Source organism: Myxine glutinosa, chromosome 1 (assembly GCF_964187855.1).
Source record: "Myxine glutinosa chromosome 1, kmMyxGlut1.1, whole genome shotgun sequence".
In the NCBI taxonomy this organism is placed as follows: domain Eukaryota; kingdom Metazoa; phylum Chordata; class Myxini; order Myxiniformes; family Myxinidae; genus Myxine; species Myxine glutinosa.
The window spans coordinates 235802825-235826651 of record NC_136261.1 but is presented as its reverse complement, the minus strand read 5'-3'; the positions used below and the strand labels follow the sequence as shown (position 1 = coordinate 235826651).

General features: G+C 44.1%; 2 protein-coding genes across 5 annotated transcripts in view; one reads left to right on the top strand and one right to left on the bottom strand.

The window, feature by feature from the left end:
- LOC137435262 (uncharacterized) overlaps window positions 1-2897 on the bottom strand; it is a 54130-nt gene extending 51233 nt beyond the window's left edge. The window contains exon 1 of the mRNA XM_068128884.2: window positions 2640-2897. The gene's annotated coding sequence lies outside the window, so the exon portion shown is untranslated. The remainder of the gene's footprint in view (window positions 1-2639) is intronic.
- Window positions 2898-3323: 426 nt separating this feature from the next.
- Window positions 3324-23827, top strand: part of LOC137435217 (islet cell autoantigen 1) — a 118679-nt gene continuing 98175 nt past the window's right edge. For 3 of the 4 annotated variants that reach the window (XR_013624657.1, XM_078785189.1, XM_078785194.1), the window contains exons 1-4: window positions 3324-3377; window positions 15451-15498; window positions 15624-15789; window positions 19341-19413. Coding sequence is in view for 3 of the 4 variants with exons in the window: in XM_078785189.1 (XP_078641315.1) it covers window positions 15482-15498; window positions 15624-15789; window positions 19341-19413 (256 nt within the window). In the remaining variant the exon portion in view is untranslated. Of the gene's footprint in view, window positions 3378-11151; window positions 11266-15450; window positions 15499-15623; window positions 15790-19340; window positions 19414-23827 lie in introns of those variants that run through there. The other variant, XM_068128802.2, reaches the window with a different exon arrangement.

Genomic DNA, 23827 nt, shown 5'->3' with positions numbered 1-23827 from the left:
TAACCAACCTCAACACTCACCCCACCTTCACCAGCATCTCCACTCACCCCACCTTCACCAGCATCAACACTCACTCCACATTCACCAGGATCAACACTCACCCCACATTCACCAGCATCAACACTCACTCCACATTCACCAGGATCAACACTCACCCCACATTCACCAGCATCAACACTCACCCCACCTTCACCAGCATCAACACTCACTCCACATTCACCAGCATCAACACTCACTCCACATTCACCAGCATCTACACTCACCCCACCTTTACCAGCATCTCCACTCACCCCACTTTCACCAACATCAACACTCACCCCACCTTTACCAGCATCAACACTCATCCCACTTTCACCAACATCAACACTCACCCCACCTTCACCAGCATCTCCACTCACCCCACTTTCACCAGCATCTACACTCACTCCACTTTAACCAACCTCAACACTCACCCCACCTTCACCAGCATCTCCACTCACCCCACCTTCACCAGCATCAACACTCACTCCACATTCACCAGCATCAACACTCACTCCACATTCACCAGCATCAACACTCACCCCACTTTCACCAGCATCAACACTCACCCCACTTTCACCAGCATCAACACTCACCCCACTTTCACCAGCATCAACACTCACCCCACTTTCACCAGCATCAACACTCACTCCACATTCACCAGCATCAACACTCACTCCACATTCACCAGCATCAACACTCACCCCACTTTCACCAGCATCAACACTCACCCCACTTTCACCAGCATCAACACTCACCCCACATTCACCAGCATCAACACTCACTCCACATTCACCAGCATCAACACTCACTCCACCTTTACCAGCATCAACACTCACCCCACATTCACCAGCATCAACACTCACCCCACTTTCACCAGGATCAACACTCACCCCACATTCACCAGCATCAACACTCACCCCACCTTCACCAGCATCAACACTCATCCCACCTTTACCAGCATCAACACTCACCCCACTTTCACCAGCATCTACACTCACCCCACCTTTACCAGCATCTACACTCACTCCACATTCACCAGCATCAACACTCACTCCACATTCACCAGCATCAACACTCACCCCACCTTTACCAGCATCAACACTCACCGCACCTTTACCAGCATCAACACTCACCCCACATTCACCAGCATCAACACTCACCCCACCTTCACCAGCATCTGCACTCACCCCACCTTTACCAGCATCGACACTCACCCCACCTTTACCAGAATCAACACTCACCCCACCTTCACCAGCATCTACACTCATCCCACCTTTACCAGCATCAACACTCACCCCACCTTCACCAGCATCTACACTCATCCCACCTTCACCAGCATCGACATTCACCCCACCTTTACCAGCATCAACACTCACCCCACCTTCACCAGCATCTTCACTCATCCCACCTTCACCAGCATCTACACTCATCCCACCTTCACCAGCATCGACATTCACCCCACCTTTACCAGCATCAACACTCACCCCACATTCACCAGCATCAACACTGACCCCACCTTCACCAGCATCTTCACTCACCCCACCTTTACCAGCATCAACACTCACCCCACATTCACCAGCATCAACACTCACCCCACCTTCACCAGCATCTACACTCATCCCACCTTCACCAGCATCTACACTCATCCCACCTTCACCAGCATCGGCACTCACCCCACCTTTACCAGCATCTATACTCACAACACCTTTAACAGTATGTGCACCCACTACATAAACTCACTCGCCCACTACATAAACTCACTCGCTCACCACATAAACTCACTCGCCCACCACATAAACTCACTCGCCCACCACATAAACTCACTCGCCCACCACATACTCACTCGCCCACCACATAAAGTCACTCGCCCACCACATAAAGTCACTCGCCCACCACCTAAACTCACTCGCCCACCACCTATACTCACTCGCCCACCACATAAAGTCACTCGCCCACCACATAGTCACTCGCCCACCACCTAAACTCACTCGCCCACCACATAAACTCACTCGCCCACCACATAAACTCACTCGTCCACCACAGAAACTCACTCGCCCACCACATCAACACTCACCCCACCACATAAACTCACTGACCCACCACAGAAACTCACTCGCCCACCACATCAACACTCGCCCACCACATCAACTCACTCACCCCACCACATAAACTCACTCACCCCACCACATAAACTCACTCACCCCACCACATAAACTCACTCGCCCACAACATCCGCTCCTCCAACCTTCACACAACCGTCTGAACAGTGAACTTATTCCTCCTTTACATTAACATACAGATCTCGTTCAGATATTCCACAGTGAAGTCGCCATGGACACACGGCCAATGAATTAGACACCTTACACTTTGTAAAAGCTGGAACTTCGTACGATTTCACAGAGAGGACTATATGTAGTTCCAGCAAGTGGTGGTTCGTTGCCACGGTACCCGAAGGGCTTTATCGATTAAAATGCCGGGCGTGAGGCTTCATATCCTGATCTAAACACCGATACGCAGACTCGATTCACGACTTACAGCGACAGCGACGAGGACTACGGTCGGACACACATGGGTATATTGATTTATACACTTGTGATTAAACTCGAGGTAATACGTACCGCGCACGTTGATATGTTGCTCGACTACGTGTACGGTGTAGGCCCGAGCTCGTTAGCGATACCGCATAGGGTATATACCTTCTCATTTGCCTTGGGGTGTAATAGCGCTTTACAAATGTGGAAGCACCTATAAAAATCCATCATTCAGAAATACTTTGCAATCCTGTAACAAACGGTGCCGACAAACGATCCAACGCACTGGCCCAAACCAAAAGCATTGACGCTGCCGTCAACTACACCACCATTGCCGGTTACCACAATGAATGTCAATTGTCAGAAGGCGAAGCCGAACAAAAGGTGAATTAAATAACGATGCGATGCAAGATCACCATTTCAAGTTGAGCATATGTTGAGCTTGGCTAGTTTCTTCCAATTTCTACACAACTTTTATTTTATTTTTGTCATCTGGAGTGAGCTGAGGGACTGTGGGATGACTGAGTGGTGCTTGGAGTTGGAGAGGAGAGCTGAATGATCCTGATCCCGCCGAGTCGCCGACTCTCCAAGTCCAAATTGATTAAGATTGGTAATATTTAATAATAATATGGTATGACTTCGGCCGACTCAGTTCTCATCCTCTAAACCCAATGAATTTAAGCCGATAAACGGATAAATTTAAATAAATTGATGTAGCGCAGGCGTGATGGGCCGAACATCCTCCTCCTTCGTGTCCTTGATAAGAAAAATAACTAAACGCGTTTGCGCATGCGCAATGTGTGCCGGAAGAAATCCTCTCAGCAGGTGAATGGAACAGCGTATATTATTATTATGATTATTATTATTACTACCATAGTCGTTTTGTTATTATCATTGCTGGAAAAAAAATAAAAACAGTATAATGCAATGCGCAGTCCGGAAATGTTTAATTCGCGTTTTCGGCGATGTTTTTATTTTTCTCTGCGATTAAACGGTCTTTCTCCTGACCTGACATTTATGACAGTTATGTTTTATGCAAATAACAAGGAAATTTATTGTATAAATCTCAAATTCCACATCCATGGTGTATGACAGGTTATTCTCATTGATGTTATTCATGGAGCAAGCCTGTGTGCTGCCCTGTGGCGTTGGCAAAAACTGCATGGAAATCGGACCTGGCAGGAGTAATTCCCTGCCGGTGGATTAAGGGGTCTCACTCCTATTAAGAGGAGTGGTCCCACCTGTATGACCATGCATTGTGGCCCTTTGGGGGGCATGATGCATGCGTTTGAATGACCATGCGCTTCCCCCTCGGGGTTGAGGCGCATGTGTATTGTTTTGGGGACAGCCTTGTTGACGATGTGCCTTGACCATGGGGTCAAGGTGCACGTCCAAGGCTGTTCAAATGTTTGAATTTTTACCTTTTTTCACACGTAAAAAAGGCAGGCCCTGACTGTGGCCCTAAACCAGCAAGCCTGTTAAGCTGACTGTCTTTTTGCCTTGCACTCGGTTGCAGGCGTGGAGATTTATTAATGGCATCATTTTAATTTAGAACAAGTTGAATATAATTAGAATCTTTCATTCCAACTGTCAAAGAAATTGGCTTAGGGCTCGGAATAATTCAAGTTGAATATGCCACAGGAATTCATGTAGGCCTACTTTCAATTTGAGCGTTCTAAATGGAGATTGATCCCTGTTTCTTCTGAAGTGTTGAATAGAGAACTAGAAAGCATCTGAAATTGCAAAGACCGTCCGCGTCCGTTTTGTATTCAGAAGACTTGTTCTTCCTTGTGCTAAACATGACGAAAACAGTTTTAAAAACTAGAAAGAGAAATCAGAGACTGCAGACCCTCGCCAGGATATTTTATGTGGTTTTTAAGGCTTTTGTGTTAAAACAAATATGGCGGCCGAACCACGTGACCGATGACGTCATCATTTTTTCTCCACCAATTTATCCCGAGATGATGCTCAAGAAATTTCATCTTCATCGGATGAAGTTTTGTACTTGTCGAATTATGACGTCATAATGGAGACATCTATGACATCATCATTAACATATGTTATTCCCCATGGAGAGTTCTTTAAAATGAGCCATGTCTCAATTTTTATGCCTCCACCCCTGAAGGTGATGCCTGAGGGACGAAGTTCCCCGACGAAGTTCCCCTTCGGAAATTCCCGGAAGGAATTTTTATGCCTCTGAGGCATTATGTTTTCGGGTTGTCTGTCCGTCGTCTGTACAGGCTAAACCTCGTTTTTCTCAGCAACCATATGTCCGATTGAGACGACACTTTCAGGGTAGAAGTGACACCCACGCAGAATGTTTTTATGATAATTGTGACGTCATAGGTCACGTGGTATGGCAGCCATATTATAATAAAAGCAAATAATAAAAAAGTATTTCTCGGAAACCGCTGAATGGAAAAATTTGAAGCTTGGCACATTGTCAAGTACTCCCAATGGGGGAAAAAAGCATGATAATGATGACATCATAGGTGAAGTGGTATACAACACAACAACATGCATTTTAAAGGCCATTTCCCCTACTAGAGCGAGGGTTAGCCTTGCGGTCCCCATGACAATCTTCTCCATTTTGCCCTATTTTCTGCATCTCTCCTTGTTAACCCCCTTCCCCGCATTTCTTCTTCCACCATCTTTAGCCAAGTCTTTCTCGGTCTTCCCCGTCCTCTACTTCCTTCTACATTCATTTCCATCACTCTTCTCAACCAGTCACTTTCATCCTTCCTCAACACATGACCAAACCATCTCAACCTGTTCCTCTTCACAGCATCAATCACAGGCTCGATTCCCATCATCTTTCGCAATTCATCATTTGTCTTCCTCTCTCTCAACGATACTCCGCACATCTGTCAAACCATTCGCATTTCCACCCTTTCCAACCTTCGTTGCTGCTCTACGTTCATTACCCATGTCTCGCTCCCATAAATCATAACACTTCTCACACATGCAGCATACACCTTTCCCTTCAGCTTCAACGACACTCCCCTCATCATCAGCATGCCACTCAGTTCCCGAAACTTCTTCCATGCACATCTCACTCTAGCAACCTTAAAGTGGACATCTCTCTGACCATTCTCAGAGAGCCTCCTCAGCGTCGACGAGTCTGGCATTTCACTCAGGCCAACTGGCACGGTCTTCAAGCAGCCATCAATCATCTGGACTGGTCTCCCGTCTCTACCGCCTCTGACATCAACTCATCCTGGGAATTCTTTCAAAGTAAATTGCTCTCTCTCATGCACAGATTTATCCCATCTCGTCTTCAGTTGTCATACCCTTCCGCCCGTCCATGGTACACGGAATCTTGTGGTGAGGCTGTTGCCCAGAAACAACTTGCTTTCGTCTCCTGGAAAGCAAATCCAATGGAAGGAAATCTCATTTCCTTTCACAAAGCCTGAAACAAGTGTGTGTCCACCCTCAGGAGAGCCAGGAAACAATATCTCACCGTTCTCAAGACCGAACTCTCTTATCTGTCTCCCTCTTCCAAATCCTGGTGGCATCTGGTCAAATCTGTTTCTGGTGTTTGTTCCCCCTCCATCCCCTCCCTCACCTCAAACGGCTACACGGCTGACTCCGCACGTGAAAAAGCTGAATGCCTCAACTCTGTGTTTTCCTCTAAATCTTGTGTCCCAAACCCATCCCTCTCTGTACCCACCATACCAGTCGTACCCAGCTGCTCCTGGACTCTGCGTCCTTTCCTCCTGACAAGGTGGAAAAGTTTCTGTCAACCCTCGACTCTGATTCTGCAACTGGTCCTGACGGCATCAGCCCACGGGTCCTAAAATCATGTTCTTCCGCTCTTTCACTCCCTCTCTCTGTTCTCTTCACCCTCTCTTTTGCTCAAGGTCATCTGCCATCTGCTTGGAAATCAGCCAACATCACCGCTTTGCACAAAAAAGGTGCAAAAACAGATCCTAGCAACTACAGACCAATCAGTCTTCTCCCAATTATCAGCAAAGTCATGGAATCCATCATTGCTTCAGATATGAAATCTTTCCTCTTCTCCAATGGCTTGATCTCTGACCATCAATTTGGTTTCAGACCTGGTCACTCTACTCTGGACATGCTGCTTCTGCTTTCTCAACAATGGATGGAGGTCCTCAACGCCAACCAGGAAATTAGAGCTGTCTCCCTTGACATTTCATGTGCCTTCGATACGGTCTGGCACCCCGATCTGCTCACCAAACTCTCCTCCTTTGGTATCAATGGAAATCTCCACGCATGGCTGGCGGACTTCCTCTCTAGTCGTAGTCAACGTGTGGCCCTGAATGGGTTTCTCTCATCTCCTCTTCCTGTTCAGGCTAGAGTTCCCCAAGGCAGTGTTCTGGGCCCTGTGCTTTTTCTGGACTTCATCAATGATCTCTCTGACTCTCTTGAAAATCCTCTCTATCTCTTTGCTGATGACTCTACTCTCTGTCACTCCATTCCTCATCCCTCAGATCGGCAGTCTGCAGCCTCCTCACTCTCTGCAGACCTGGACAAAATCACAGACTGGGCAAACAAGTGGAACATGTCTTTCAATCCTGACAAATCTCACACTCTTACGATGTCTCTCCGAAAAGACCGACTGGACAACCCTCCCATCCACTTTCTGAATAATCCTCTCCAAGAAGTTCTGTCACTCAAGCTTTTGGGTCTCACTATCTGCCATGATCTTTCCTGGGAAAACCACATTTCAAATCTGGCCTCCAAAGCCAGTCGCCGACTGGGCATTCTCCGTCATGCGAAGTCCTTCCTTGGTACACCTGAGCTCCTCACCACTTACAAGGCTTTCATCCGCAGCTCTATGGAATGCTGCTCTCCCCTCTGATCTGGTGCTCCTGCCTCACACCGAGCTCGACTTCACGCTGTTGAAACCAAAGCGTTCAGAATCATTGGAATCTCCCGTGATGAAGCTATCTCTGAGGGCCTTTCACTCACTCACCGCAGACAGGTCGGTGGTCTTTCTGTCTTCTACCGACTCCTCTCTGGCCTTGCCCCCCCAGCTCTCTCTGGGCTCTGTCCCCCAAATATTCCTACAAGTCGCACAAGATCTGCCTGCAACCCTCTTATGGTTAAACTGCCAAAATCAAGACTTTCTGCTCACCTTCATTTCTTAATTCCTCTTTTCTCCAGCCTCTGGAACAAACTCCCTCACTCTCTTCAATCTCACTCCACCCTCCAGGTCTTTAAAACAGCTGTTCACCACCATCTCTTATCTTCCCCCATCCAAAACCTTGATCTTTTCTACCCCCGCTAATTTCACCCAAAATCCTACACTTTTTTTTCTTTTCTGTTTTTGAAATACCAACTTCTGTCCTGGAAGTCCTTGGTCCCCTTGTGTTGTATACTTCACCCCCCTCCCCCCCCTTCCCAAGCCTCCTCCCCCCAAGCCCTCTCCCTCCCACACTTCTCCCTGCTCTCAAATATTGTGTTTGTGTGCTTCCCCTTCTCTCCCCATCTTGTCTTCCGCTCCCTCTTTTTATATATTTTGTTTGTCTGGTTGATTTGTTTGTGAAATAATGTTAGCTCTTTCACGAGCCTCGATTCAGTATACAAAAAAATACAAAAAAAAAAACCGTTGCCGAGTCTGATCCACCTTCTCCATTCAGCATGTCTCCGAGGTAGCAAAATGTTTTCACACCTTCCAGCTTCATGCCGTCTCCAAGATCCAACTCAACATTTCCTCCATCTGCAGCTCCCTCTGTGCACACCTTACATTTGAATGTAGCTGCCACACTGGTTAATGACCCTCTCAGACCACTACATTTTTGATGAACCCACTCAGTGCACATTCTACATTGAATGGAGTTCACTCCGACACCCTTCCTACACACAGCACAGGGCCACTTCCCAGTTCTTTCCACCTCACCACATGCTTTACCACTTGCCATCACCTTCGTCTTTCCGATATTCACCTTCAGACCTTTTGTCTCCATACATTCCTTCCACTTGTTCATCTTTTCCTTCAGTCCATCCATACTTTCCGCAATCAACACCAGATCATCTGCATACAACAACTCCCACGGTAAACCCTCGTTTACGTTCTGAGCCAGCACCTCCATCACAGCTACAAATGGTAGTGGACTTAGTACCGACCCCTGATGCACTCCCACCTTCACCTCAAACTCACCACTGTTCCCGTCCTTCATCCTTGCAGCTGTGCGCGCTCTTTTGTACATTGCCATCACTACTCTGATCAACCATTCCTCCACTCCTAACCTCCTCAATTCCCATGTCTGGTGAAGTGGTATACCAGCCAAAAATGTTTTAATCGAATTCCTTATTTTAAATATCTGAAATTGCATGCACATATTTGGCCCATTTGTATTGAAATACTAAATTTATTATGACATCAAAGGTCACATGGTTTGGCAGCCATATTGGATTTCACCTAAAACCCTAAAAAGACAATTTCTCCCAAACCACCAAATCGATTGACTCAAAACTTTACGTGTGTCATTGACTCGGCATGGCGATTAAAGGATGATCATGGAAACATCATTGGTCACATGGTGTGGCAGCCATATTGGATTGAAAGAAAATATTAAATAATTAACCTGAAACCGCATACCCTGTTGATGCGAAATTTTACAAATATCATCTAACACCATTGTTGCATATAGTTTGAAAATGATGGTATCGTAGGTCTCGTGGTTTGGCAGCCATCTTGGATAGAAAAACGAACCTTATCCGATCAACACGAAACTTCACAAACGTGATCCCCTACTCATACATATGCAGAGTGTACATTTTTAAGGTCACATGTCATGTGGTATGGCAGCTATATTAACTTGAAAACCAATTTTTTTTTTTAATCCCTTCTCTGAAACCGCTTCGCCGATTGATGTGAAACCTATCATGGCTGTTGAAAATGTGATACTTGAAAAAAGCTGAAGGGATTTTAATCAAACTTGTTTATTTTTAGGACAGTGAACGAGGGCATCTACCCGTTGTGGAACTTTGTGGAGGCATATTGGCGACACAGTCGTATTGCTCTAGTTGTCTATGCAGCGCTTTCAGAGATATAGGGGTGCAAAGTTTTTAGGTTTTTCCCAAGATGGTGCCCCAACCACGTGACCAATGACATCATAATTATCATTATAAAATTCTACAAGAGGAGGTGCACCTATGGTGGAAAATTTCCTGTCAATCGAACCAACGGTTGCAGAGAAAATTATGTTTATTCTGCGCCGACAAACAAACAGACAGACAGACAGACAGACAGACAAACTGACTCAAATGCAATATCCTCTCTTCTGGTGCGGGTAAAAATACAAAAAAGTTTACGATTTTAGGTGACCTTGACTTTTTGACCTCAAAAGCAATAGGCTTCAGTGACCCAATGTGCAAACCCTGCTCAAATTTCAAGTCAATCAAACGAAAATTCATGATTCTATGCAAACTTGACCTCTGACATTTTATTTTTTTAAACAAAACAAATAAAACAATTGGCTTCTAGCTTTTCTTAAAATATCAGGTTCTTAAAAGGGAGGCAAATTCTTGAAAATCTCAAATCAATCGGATGTACAATGACGATTTTATGCAACCTTGACCCTTGACCTTTTTATCTTTAAAAAAAAAAACAATTAGCTTTTAGCTTTTCATTGGTGAACCATTTAAGTGACCCAATATGCGAATTCTTAAAATTTCATGACAATTATATGAAAATTGACAATTTTAGGTGATTGACCGAACACGAGATGAGAGAGAGAAGGGCAGAAGAGAGAAGAGGAAAGGAGAGAAAAGGGAGTAACACAGTAACCTGTTAATAGGGACAGAAAAGATTGTGGATATGGATAGGCGATAACAAGAGATGGTGGTGAAACCTGCTTGAAACCCTAGAGAAAGAGCAGGATTGAACAGGAAGGCAGTTACACAAACAAGAGGAAAGATGAGTCTAGATAAGACTGGGTTTTGGAAGAATTTGATTACTGGAAGAATGTGCATCCTTGGGAAGCTTTGGGGGAGAGAAGCTGAGAGAGTAGAGAGAGAGCTTGACCAAAGGAGAGAGAGGTGGTTAAAAAATGCATTAATACCATTTAGTGGGATATTTAGCATTCGTGCCATTAAACAAATCACCAACTCTGAACTACCACGGGAATCAAACCTAAAGTAGTGATACTTTACCCACTAGCGACTGAGTAGACTGTGTATGAGTTTTATAGAGAAATGTTAATGAAGGGATAGCACTGTTTAAAGTTAATTATTTTGTTCGATTATTACCCCCGCCACCAAAGGTGGATGGAGGTTATGTTTTCACACCTGTCTGTCCGTTTGTCCGTTTGCCCGTTTGTTTGTTTGTTTGTGAACAAAATATCTCAAAAAGCTGTGGATGCATTTTGATTAAATTTGGCAGAGATGTAGCGTATGTGACAAGGACTAAATGATTCGATTTTGGTGAAGATCCGAATTTGGATCCGGCTACTAGAATTTTAAAAAGTGATTATTCACCATTGTGAGAAAGGGTCAAAAATGATACGTAGCAGGATATCTCAAAGAGTTCTGGACGGATTTGGACGAAACTTGGTGGAGAGGTGTCAGACGACAAGGACGATTCGATTCGATTTTGATGAAGATCTGAATATGGATTCGGATATGAGAATTATTTAATTGTTTAAGTTCCAGTCCTTCCGCCTCCGCTTCCGGTCATATCCGGATGCTTCACTTCCGCTTCCGGTCCCTCGAGCGAGGATCTCTCCATGACATCGAAGTTTGAGTATTTTCCCATTCATGTCTTTGTCAAATTTACACTGGTTATTTTATTGCGTATGTGTTTTTGTGTGTTTCTAGTTTGTTTTGGTTTTGTAATTATTGCACACTTGTGTGTAATTAGTCGTTTACCCTTCATTAGTCGTTTACCTCACCCTTCATCTTACCCTACCCCTCCACTCCCCTGTCCTGCACCCGATGCTCCCCCTTCCTCTTCCTTAACAGTATTGACCTCAAACATCCAGGGCCTTCGCTCAAACCTGATTGATCTCTCCATACAGGTTGCTTCTGACAAACCAGACGTAATCTGCTTAACAGAAACTTTCCTCCTTGAAGATGGCTCTGATTCCTTAATATCTCTTCCTGGTTACTCCCTCCTCCGGTATGATAGACCTGAGCCTCGTCCTGGTGATGGGGTTGCTATCTTTATCAAAAACTCTCTTCCTCACTCTCCTTGCACTGCCCTCTCTCCACCCAACCCCCAGGAGTACCTCTGGCTATGGCTTCCTCTCCGCTCCCACCTTTTGTTCATATGTGTTTTGTACCGTCCTCCAAACAGTGATGACTCCATTTACATTTCGCTGTCTGACAACATGGACCAACTTCTATCCACTCATCCCAACTCTCTCTTCCTCATATGTGGCGACTTCAACTGTCATCATGCCAGCTGGCTGGGTGTGGGTTCCTCTCACACCAGCCATGGCACCTCAGGAAAGGACTTCGGCGACTCATTGGGACTGACACAATCTGTCAATTTCCCGACCCAGATCTCAGTCAACGGAGCATCTTCTCTTCTTGACTTGGTTATGACAAACTTCCCTGCAAATGTCTGCTGCCCTTCTTCTGCTCCAAATGGTTCTTCTGATCATGTGCTTGTTAAAGTGGACATCTCTCTGACCATTCTCAGAAAGCCTCCTCAGCATCGATGAGTCTGGCATTTCACTCAGGCCGACTGACATGGTCTTCAAGCAGCCATCAATCATTTGGACTGGTCTCCCATCTCTACTGCCTCTGACATCAACTCTTCCTGGGAATTCTTCCAAAGTAAACTGCTCTCTCTCATGCACAGATTTATCCCATCTCGTCTTCAGTTGTCATACCCTTCCTCCCGTCCATGGTACACTGAATCGTGTGGTGAGGCAGTTGCCCTGAAACAACTTGCCTCTGCCTCTTGGAAGGCCAATCCAACTGAAGGCAATCTCAGTTCCTTCCACCAAGCTCAGAACAAGTGTGTGTCTACCCTCAGGAGGGCCAGTAAACAATATATCTCCACTCTCGAGACTAAACTCTCAAACCTGTCTCCTTCCTCCAAATCCTGGTGGCGTCTGGTCAAATCTGTTTCTGATGTTTGTTCCCCCTCCATCCCCTCCCTACCTCAAATGGCTACATAGCTGATTCCGCATGTGACAAAGCCGAATGCCTCAACTCTGTGTTTGCCTCAAAGTATTGTGTCCCAAACCCATCTCTCTCTGTACCCACCTTACCCAGTTGAACCCAGCTGCTCCTGGACTCTGTGTCCTTTCCTGACGAGGTGGAAAAGTTTCTGTAAAACCTCGACTCTGATTCTGCAACTGGACCAGACAGAATCAGCCCAGGGGTCCTAAAATCGTGTTCTGCTGCTCTTTCACACCCTCTCTCTGTTCTCTTCACCCTCTCTTTTGCTCAAAGTCATCTATCTGCCATCAGTTTTGGAAATCAGCCAACATTCCTGCTTTTCACAACAAAGGTGCAAAAACAGATCCTAGCAACCACTCAGCTTGCTCCCAATTATCAGCAAAGTCATGGAATCCATCATTGCTACAGATATCAAATCCTTCCTCTTCTCCAATGGCTTGATCTCTCAATTAGGTTTCAGACCAGGTCACTCTACTCTGGACATGCTTGCTGCTTCTGCCCTCTCAACAATGGATGGAGGTCCGCAATGCCAAACAGGAAATCAGAGCTGTCTCCCTTGACATATCTCGTGCCTTCGATACGGTCTGGCACCCCGCCCTGCTCACCAAACTCTCCTCCTATGATATCCATGGATATCTCCACGCATGCCTTGCGGATTTCCTCTCTGGTCGTAGTCAACGTGTGACCCTGAATGGATTTCTCTCATCTCCACTCCTGTTCAGGCTGGAGTTCCCCAAGGCAGTGTTCTGGGTCCTGTGCTTTTTCTGGTCTTCATCAATGATCTCTATGACTCCCTGGAAAATCCTCTGTATCTCTTCGCTGATGACTCCACTCTCTGCCGCGCCATTCCTCATCCCTCAGGTCGGTATTCTGCAGCCTCCTCGCTCTCTGCAGACCTGGACAAAATCACAGACTGGTCAAACAAGTGGAACATGTTTCAATCCTGATAAATCTCAAACTCTTACTATGTCTCTCCAAAAAGCCGACTGGACAACCCTCCCATCTACTTTCTCAACAATCCTCTCCACAAAGTTCTGTCACTCAAGCTTTTGGGTCTCACTATCTGCGATGATCTTTCCTGGGAAAACCACATTACAAATCTGGCCTCCAAAGCCAGTCGCCAACTGGAAATCCTCCGTCGTGTGAAGTCCTTCCTTGACACACCTGAGCTCCTCACCACATGCAAGGCTTTCATCCACAGCTCAATCGGATACTGCTCTTCCCTCTGGGCTGGTGCTCCTCCTTCACACCTAGCTCAGCTTCACGCTGTTGAAACCAAAGCTTTCAGAATCATTGGAATCTCCCGCGATCTCCCGCGATGAAGCTGACTGTGAGGGCCTTTCACTTACTCACCGCAGGCAGGTAGGTGGTCTTTCTGTCTTCTACCGACTCCTATCCGGCCTAGCTCCCTCAGCTGTATCTGTGCTCTGTCCCCCAAATATTCTGTCAGATCGCACAAGATCTGCCAGCAACCCTCTTCTGGTGAAATTGCCAAATTGAAGGCTCTCTGCTCACCTTCACTCTTTCATCCTCTTTACTCCCGCCTCTGGAACAAACTCCCTCACTCTCTTCAATCCCACTCCTCCCTCCAGATCTTTAAAACAGCTGTTCACCATCATCTCTTATCTTCCCCCATCCAAAACCTTGATCTTTTCTACCCCCGTTAATTCACCCCAGATCCACTTTTTTTAAATACCGACTTCTTTCCTGGAAGTCCGAGCAGTGTCCATGTGTTTTATACCTCTTCCACCCCTTCCCCCACCCCCCTTCCAATGCCTCCTGCCCCCAAGCCCTCTACCTCCCACAGATCTCCCGATGTCCCTGCTCTCAAATGTTGTACTTGTGTGTTTCCCCCTCTCTCCCCATCTTATCTCCCGCTCCCTTTATTGTATGTTTTGTGTGTCCGTTTTTTTTGTGGATTAATGTTAGCTCTTACACGAGCCTCGATCTTCTATACAAAAAGAAAGAAAAAAGAGTGATTCTTCACCATTGCGAGTATATGGCCAAAAACGATATATAGCGGGATATCTCAAAAAGTTATGGATGGATTTGGACGAAATTTGTTGAACAGGTTGTGTGTGTGACAAGGAAGAATCGATTCAATTTTGCTGAAGATCCGGATCCGGATCCAGCTTGTATAATTTTTTAAGTGATTCTTCACCATTGGGTGATATGGCCAACCAGGCGGAGGTATGCTGTCGACTGAGTGCCGTTCTAGTTACCTCTGCAGTGGTAATACTGGAAAGGTGGATGGAGGTTTTTGAAATGGAGGTTTGTCTGTTTATTGGTCTGTGAGCAGGATATCTCCAAAAGTTATGGACGGAATCGGACGAAACCTGGTGGACAGATTGGTTGTGTGACAAAGACGAATTGATTCGGTTTTGTTGAAGATCCGGATCCGGTTACGGGTGCGAGAGTTTCTATTTAAAATTTTCAGATTCTTTACCATTGAGAGGATAGGGCCAAAAATGATATGTTGTAGCATGATATCTCCAAAAGTTATGGACGGATTTGGATGAAACGTGGTGGACAGGTTGGGTGTGTGAAAAAGGACGAATTGATTCGATTTGATTGATAAAGATCCAGATCCAGCCTTTTTGTCAGTCATTTGTCATTTGTCATTTTTGGCCCTGTCAGTGGGATACAAAACATAGGCTATTCAGCCTGGTTTTGAATGTGATCCCAATCGTTTTTCATGATCATGTCCAGAATTAATTAAAAGCTTTAATAATCCAAGTCTCCTTTTTTATTGTGATTTCATCAACAGTGTTTTATTTCCTTGCACTTTCTCTTTCAGATGCTGTTTAAATGGTTAGGAGACCATCATTATGTCCACTCACAGTTAGTAAGTATATTGGAGTACTTTTCTTTCTTGGACAACTGATTGGTATTATTTTAAATGTTTGTCAATCTTATTAAATATTGCAGTTTTTTTCACATAGTCTTTGCTCTGTCTGAATTTTAATGCAGTGAAAATGCATGGGATCTCTGCGATAGCACTACTGGTGAAAACTCTGTTATGAATAAAATGCAGCAGAAATTTTGGAAGACCAAACAGCAACTGATCAAAGTGACAGGGAAAAAAGAAGATGAATTCATTGTGGCTTCGGATGCAGAGCTTGATAGAAAACTTGAGGTGAGCCCTTAATCATTTGCTCCTTCCCCAGGCAAAAAACCTTTTTCTAGAGTAATTCTCTGCAGACTTACTGTAATTAAAACTGTAATCACTTCAGTTACCGGCAATCCTTACTATAGTATAAATCACAATAACATAATCCATAGTAATTATGAAGTTAACTTAACTACCAGCAAGTATATGAGTACAACTAATTCTAACTGTATCATTTTTTGCCCAATAAGGGTTAATTTTAAGACTTTTTGTCAATGTGTTGCAAAACAAGGAGGCACTTACACGGTGTGCTGTTATAAAATGGGTGCTTTTCAATGTCCATCTTAATTATCAACAAACATTCATGAGGAATATAAAGTCATCCAATTGTTTATAGTACTTGCCTTTCACAGTGTGCTTTGATTTGTGTGTGTTGTGGGTTAGAGAGATCACTCAGCACTTATTACATCGTCACGTTCTTAATAGTGTCGTAATAAACAAAGATGATACGAGAGTTAAATTTTCCACAGAATATTAAATCCATGATGGCAAATGTGGCATTAGCAAAAACATTTAAATGTCTTGTATTCCTTCATAAACGTTGCTTCATGCACAGAGATAAAGAAAGAGCTGTGGGCTATCTTCACATCAGAAGATGACCTTTATTCCATTTATGAAACTTTATTTGACCATTTTGTCGGACTGTTCAAGATCAACACGTACAAAAAGGATGGCATTTCAAGGGGTACATATTAGGTAGCATGTTATGTATTGTTACGGACGCGGCTAGGATGTTATTTGCCGAGCGGATGGCCGCCGCGCCCGAACAGTTACCCCGACTAACCCGATTCCTGAACGTTGGCCAAAATCGCGCCACAGATATTCAATAGGGAAAAGACAAAGGCGACACGGATGTGAAGAAGAAGAAGGAGACAAAAAGGTTTTGCAATACGAATATAATTTATTACTATGTACAGGACCAAAGAAACCAAGGAAGAAGGAAAGATAATAAAATAAAGACAGAAGGAATCAAGGAGACACAGTGCAATGCTAGCTTACCTACAGTCTTAATTAACCCAGGGACAAGACAAACAGAACAAACTCACGTACACGAATGAGGAAATTGCAGGCAGGAATGACAGGAGGTGGGTGGCTGGAGGGGGAGGAAGGCACGGAGCTGGCTGGAGCTTGATCCCGCACGGGACGTCGGGCTGGACCTCGACGGCCGCCGATGCCACCGATCCTGTCGTCTGCGCGGGGTAACGGGTCGGAGCTGCTTGGTGGAGCCAACGCTGCTGGTGGGGGGTCTGGCGTGACGGGTTCTCTCTCTCTCTCTCCCACAAACTCTAGGACTCTCTTCAGGCTTGTCTGTCTTCTGATCTCCTCCCTCCTCCACTCTTCTGGGGGCGTCTTTCTCGGGTTATATAAGCCCCACCCTTGACCCTTTTGCGAACCTCCCCCGAACGTTCTCTCTCCGCCCTCTAAAGCCAACCCCTCGTTCTGGGTTGGTCGGCAAGGGCTGGTTCACTCCTCCCCTCTATGACGAGGTGGAGACACGCCCTTCTTCCCCGACCTTACCTCGTGGCCAATGGTGGTTTTGGGGCGATTCGAGCTAGCCCCAGCCAAAGGGCAGCAATGGCGAACGAAGAAAACCGCCCAAATGCAGTTGGCAATTGCAGCAAAGTAGACGGCAGATGAAATGCAGCAAAGTGGACGGCAGATGAAATGCAGCAAAGTGGCTAAACCTGGCACTTGGAAGATGCCATGTCAGAGGGATCTACTTTATTTAATGCAGTGCAATGGAGTGTCAAATTAATGGAAGACACAGCCTTGCACTAATACACATAATAAGGATATAACTACTGAACAGGGATATATGGTGTCCTCCGTGTATGTTTTATGGAATTAACTATGGGAACGCCCTTTGACCTTTATACACAGACTGGAGGCAGGAGGGTCCAGAATAAAGCAATAATAAAAAAAACACAATTAAAAAAACACAATCCTCATATCTACAACAGTATGTTAGGGTGGTCCATGTGTTCACATAGGTTCGAACCTTTATTGTAACCAGGGACCCCTTAGAGTGAAGTTGTCTTGTTCTTCTGTATGCAGTGACAGGCGGTATAGTTGACATTGGCATTAGATAAGAAAGTGTAATTTGTATGTGTCCTCTCTGTAAACCAGGCAAGGCACCAGACAAGGTGAGGTTGGGATTGGACCATAATTAATTTTGTATGTGTTTGCATCCAGTGTGTGGCTTTTAAAACCTCTCCACGTACAGCGATGGTTCGAGGGGCACAGTGACGTCAGCCGACTGGTGTGATGGTACCGTGGCAGCAACTGTGTGCCCCTTCATGACTGGAGCTATGCTGTGAGCGAGGGAATGCTAAGGCGCTGTGTGGCCATGAGGGATAAAATGAGCAGTGCATGGAGGCAGGAAGAGTTAGACTGAGCTGGGGAAGGAGAGGGGCAATGAGAACATTGGAGTAAGTGCTGTACATGGGAAATCCCTCCTCTCTCTCTCTCTCTCCTCTTTGCTCTGCTTTACTCCTCTTTTAATATCTCTCAGTGCCGTGGCTGGCAGTGCTTACAGCACTGCCCATGCTGTTTAGCCCCGGAGACCTGCCCAGGAGACCTCCTTCGATCCCCGAAGACACTTTTAAAGACCCCCCCCCCCCCCCCCCCCCCACCTTCCTCCCTCGCCATTGTGAGCGAGTGGCTGTGTGCTTGTGGTGCCATAGGTCCAAAGTTTTGGATCAAGTCTTTTTAATTAATCGTAATCTTAAATGTATGGTATTTATTTTTTATTTATTCGTTGTTTTGATCTGCTTTTCCATCTCAGGATTCTCCATTTTTGTTGTCTTGTGGTGGTTACTTTTAATAAAATGTTTTTCCTCAAGTACAAATGTCGCCTGATAACCTGCCATTATCACACACACACACACACACACACACACACACACACACACACACACACACACACACACACACACACACACACTGTTTTGCCCCAGTCTGGTTAATCCCTCGGGGGAGATAGAATTTGTTAAAAACAGCTTTAAGAGACCGGCAGGACTTGCATTCCAAACGGGTTGCAAACAGCTGTGATTATGAAGTGAGAAGGGAAGGAAAAGGGAGGGGAAGGGGATGGTCGGGTAGAAGGGGGGAGGGAGGGGAGTGAAGGAGGACAAATTTACCCATGGGAGGAGTGTCTCAGTGTTGGCTAAGTAAAAAAAGGAAATTATAATACCCTCTGCCACCACCACCAGGTGGCGCTACATGGTACACATTTACATAGAGAATGTATGCCCACCTCTCCCTAGCCCCCCACACCCACGCGTGAAGCCTATGTTACCCCCACACAAAGTTGTTTTTGTACCCCGAGGTTAGAGTTTGTAACTTAAAAGATGTGGCCGTGCATATATATATATAGAGAGAGAGAGAGATAGAGATAGAGATAGAGATAGAGATAGAGATAGAGATATATAGATATAGATTTGCCTTTTATAGGTATAGATTTGCTTATCTATCCGATTGTTGACAAGTGATGTGCTGTTGTGCTTTTATTTTTCCAGGTTTTCCATGATATTCAGAAGTCTTGTGTGGAGTTACTGGCAGCGATTGAGCAGTATCACAAAAGGGTTGGGGGTAAGTTTCTAAACTAATTGTACTCTGGAATTGCACATGTATGTTACACTGTGTAATTACCTCCACCAGTGCAGGTATATGGAGGTTATGTTTTCACCCCTGTCTGTCGTTTGTTTGTTTGTTTGTTTGTTTATGAACAGTATATCTCAAAAAGTTGTGGACGGATTCAGCCAAAATTTGGTGGAAAGCTTGGGTATGTGACAAAGACAAAATGATTAGATTTTGGTGACGATTCGGATCTCAATCTGGATCTGAGAATTTTTAAAACTGATTCTTCACCATTGAGTGAAAGGGTCAAAAGCGAAATTCAGCACATTAGTTACAAAATTTGTGGATGAGTTATGACAAAACTTGGTGGAAGAGTTGGGTAAGTGACAAGAACAAGTCGATTCAATTTTGGTTCATGTCCGGATCCAGATCTGGTCTATCAATGGGATACAAAATGTAAACTGTTCAATGTTCAGCTTGGTGGAGGTATGCCACCAGCACATGCGTAGAGATGAGTGAGATTTTATTTTTACTCTGTGTGCCTCCCCGACAGTCAAACAAAATTGAAAATCATTCCAAACAGAAAACTTACTGTTTTTCCGGGTGTTATAAAGGACATAAATAGCAGGCACTAACAACGAATGTAACGTGATAGATAGGGTGGTGTAATATACGCTGGGTAAAATGGCGGAAAAACCCGTAGTTTTCTGTTTTATTTATGCAGCTTTAAACCTCTTTAAACCTTTATTTTAATTGAATTACATATTTGAACATCGTGTGACATAAATCGCCTTCATAATACTTCCAAGAACCTCCAGTTTTGCAGAGGTGTGTTCAGTTACCAAGTTTGTTGTGCAGCACTCGCCAAGTGGCTTAAGCACTCAAGCAAGCACTCCATTCAAAACCGTTGATAAGGAACAGCTGGCTGAGCAAGCACTTGATAACCGCTTGCTAACTGAATACACTTCAGTGCATGTACAGAATTAATATATTTATACTAATTTTACAATCTTTATTTTATTTAAATTTATATACTTGACGATAGTCGTACTCAAATCGTCTGTCATAATAATTCCAAGAACCTCCAGTTGAAGACTTCAATTTAAACTGGAACGGCACTCAGTAGAGAGAATACCTCCACCTGGTTGGCCATATCACTCAATGGTGAAGAATCACTTTAAAAATTCTACTAGCTGGATCCGGATGGCGATCTTCCCCAAAATTGAATAGCTTCTTCCTTGTCAGATACCCAACCGGTCCACCGAGTTTCATCCAAATCCATCCATAACTTTTTGAGATGTCCTTCTATATGTCGGTTTTGGCCCTATTTCCCAATGGTGAAGAATCACTTAAAAAATTCTACGAGCCGGATCCGAATCCGGATATTCACCAAAATCGAATCATTTCATCCTTGCCACATACACGACCTCTCTGCCCAATTTCGTCCAAATCCGTCCACAACTTTTTGAGATATCTTGTTCATAAACAAACAAACGACAGACAGGGGTGAAAACATAACCTCCATCCACCTTTGGTGGCGGAGGTAATAAATGTTCAATGTGGACAATGTGGTGTATAAGAGTACTGTTCGGGACTGCTGCTGAACTACTTCAATAGCACTAAACTTTTGGATTTTTTTTAAACAATAGATCATTATTGTTTTTTAATTGAAGTAACGCTGCGTAGGGTATCTTGTTCTATGAAGTGTTTAGTTTGTAGTATTTGTATGTGAAACTGTCACCATTGATGATGTTTAATGATAATGATTGTAATAAAATGCTTGTAATAACTAAAATAGGCTTGACCAATTTCTCATAAATATATCTCCATGTCCAGTCCTCATACCAACTGAATATCCACAGAATCGTACAACAATGTCGCATGCAACATCCACGGATATAATCATGAATGATTAGAAGAGCGGTCAATGCCTATTGATGTTGCAATATCAGCAGATATGAGTATAAATATGTTGAAAGAGGTAGAAACATTGGCGGAATACAAAGATATACCATCCAAACTGCAGTGAATGTGAAGTATGATCATCATTGTCATTCTCATCATTGTTAGTGCTACAGGCCTAGTAGGGAAAAAGAAGAAGAAGCTCAATGAAGCTAAATGGGTATGAACTGAACCGAGCAGCAGCAACAACAACTACATACATACACCGTACGGCATACATGTGTGTAATGCCGACTGAATTCAAGGACGTGTAATCCATATAATGAGGGATACTGTAGCTCTACTTGCTTTTCTCTGTAATTTACCTACTTTTACTCCAATAGACACATGGATATGTGATCGGAGGCTCGGAGCTCAGCAGCATTTTGGGCGCTGCATAACTACCGTGAAATGGGGTGAATAGGGACAGCAAGGTGACTCGGGACACAAACTGAAAAAAAGTTCGGAAACTTTTTTTGCTGAAAATTGATAACCATACTGATTTGTTGATATTTGGGTTGAAAGTGTTCTCTTGTTTTTTTAAAAAGCAACTTATAGTCCCTATTAACCCCATATATGGGTTTAATAGGAATAAATAGGATTTTTATGGCTGTCCCTATTCACCCTGTTTTACGGTGAATAGGGACAGTCACTAATACAAAAAAAATAATAATCAAGAAACAATCCTGAGTTTCCAACTTATTGCTAAATTGATAGCTCAGATGGATGCACATAATATGCACCCATAATATAAACAACGGTGCCAATGAAAAAAAAAATGTGATAAAAAGTTTCTCCAAACTGTCCCTATTTCTTGATTATTATTTTTTTTGTATTAGTGACTGTCCCTATTCACCCGTAAAACGGGGTGAATAGGGACAGCCATAAAAATCCTATTTATTCCTATTAAACCCATATATGGGGTTAATAGGGACTATAAGTTGCTTTTTAAAAAAACAAGAGAACACTTTCAACCCAAATATCAACAAATCAGTATGGTTATCAATTTTCAGCAAAAAAAGTTTCCGAACTTTTTTTCAGTTTGTGTCCCTATTCACCTTGCTGTCCCTATTCACCCCACTTCACGGTACTACCTTTTCTAAGCTCGGCGCGATTTATTTACAGAGTTTGTGCTTTCTTCGGCGCGTGACTCCAGCAGTCTTTGTTTATAAATATAATCACATCCAACTCGACATCAAATACAAATTAGTCACAAAACATCAAAGATAAATCCAACTTATTACCCTGTGTTCACGAAGCGAAAAACGGGGTTAAGCGATCGGGTTCATGCTTACGTAGGCACTAACATAATGTCTAACGTGTCTGCTTTTTTGAAATTCATTTTCTTGGCAACCATTGGTCCGATTGACAAGACATTTTCATCATAGTATGCGTTTACTCATGTAGAATTTTTTAGTGATAATCATGACGTCATAGGTCACGTGGTACAGGCGCCATCTTGGAAAACCTGAAAAACTTTGGACCTCTATATCTTGTCTGTTTCATCCCCAGTTTTTCCCTCCCTTACCATGCTGTATTTAACCTTTATCCAGCTTGTTCACCCTGTGTCCTCCCCCCTCTCCCCTTCTCTCATTTGCCGGTTCTTCTTCCAAGTGTCCCACCCACTTCCAAGTGTTGTCTGTTGTGCCCCGCTACCCTGCTGCGGCCACTCCCTCTCCCCCATCCCATTTCGTCTGTTATTTATGTCTCCGCCGACGAAGTCGTTGGAGAAATTATGTTTTTGAGTTGTCCCTCTGGCTGTCAATCCGTCCGTCCGTGTGTCCTTGATATGTGTTCATCACCGCAATAACTTGAGAATGGCTGAAGGGATCCAAGTCAAACTTGATACAAGTATGTATAATGATGCAAAGATGAACTGATTCGATTTTGGGGTCATGAGGTCAAAGGTCAGAGGTTATGTTAGGTAAAACTTGCCGTGATAACTTGTGAACCAGTGATGGGATTTTGACCAAAGTTGGTACAAGTATTTATTATGATGCAAAGATTAACTGATTCGATTTTGGGGTCAAAGGTCAGAGTCTGTAATAGGTTTTCTTTACTGTGATAACTTAAGAATGGTTAAAGGGAACTAAGTCAAACTTGGTACAAGTATGTATAATAATCTAAAGATAAAAGGATTACATTACGGGGTCAAGAGGTTAAAGGCCAGAGGTCTCTTTAGGTCAAAATTATGTTACTGCGCTAACTTGTAAACCAGTGATGGGATTTTGACCAAACTTGGTACAAGTTTATATTATGATGTAGAGATGAACTGATTAAATTTTGGCATGAAAGGTCAATTGTCAGAGGTCATGTCAGGTAAAAATGTGATACTTGAGAACAGCTGAACGGATTTAAATAAAATTTCGTGCAAGTATGTAAATGATGTAATAATGTGGGCGGAGGCATATTGGTCGACGTCGCAACGTCAAAGAGTGCAGTTTAATTTTTTTTTGTTCTGCTGTGTTCTAGCTATTCCCTGGTG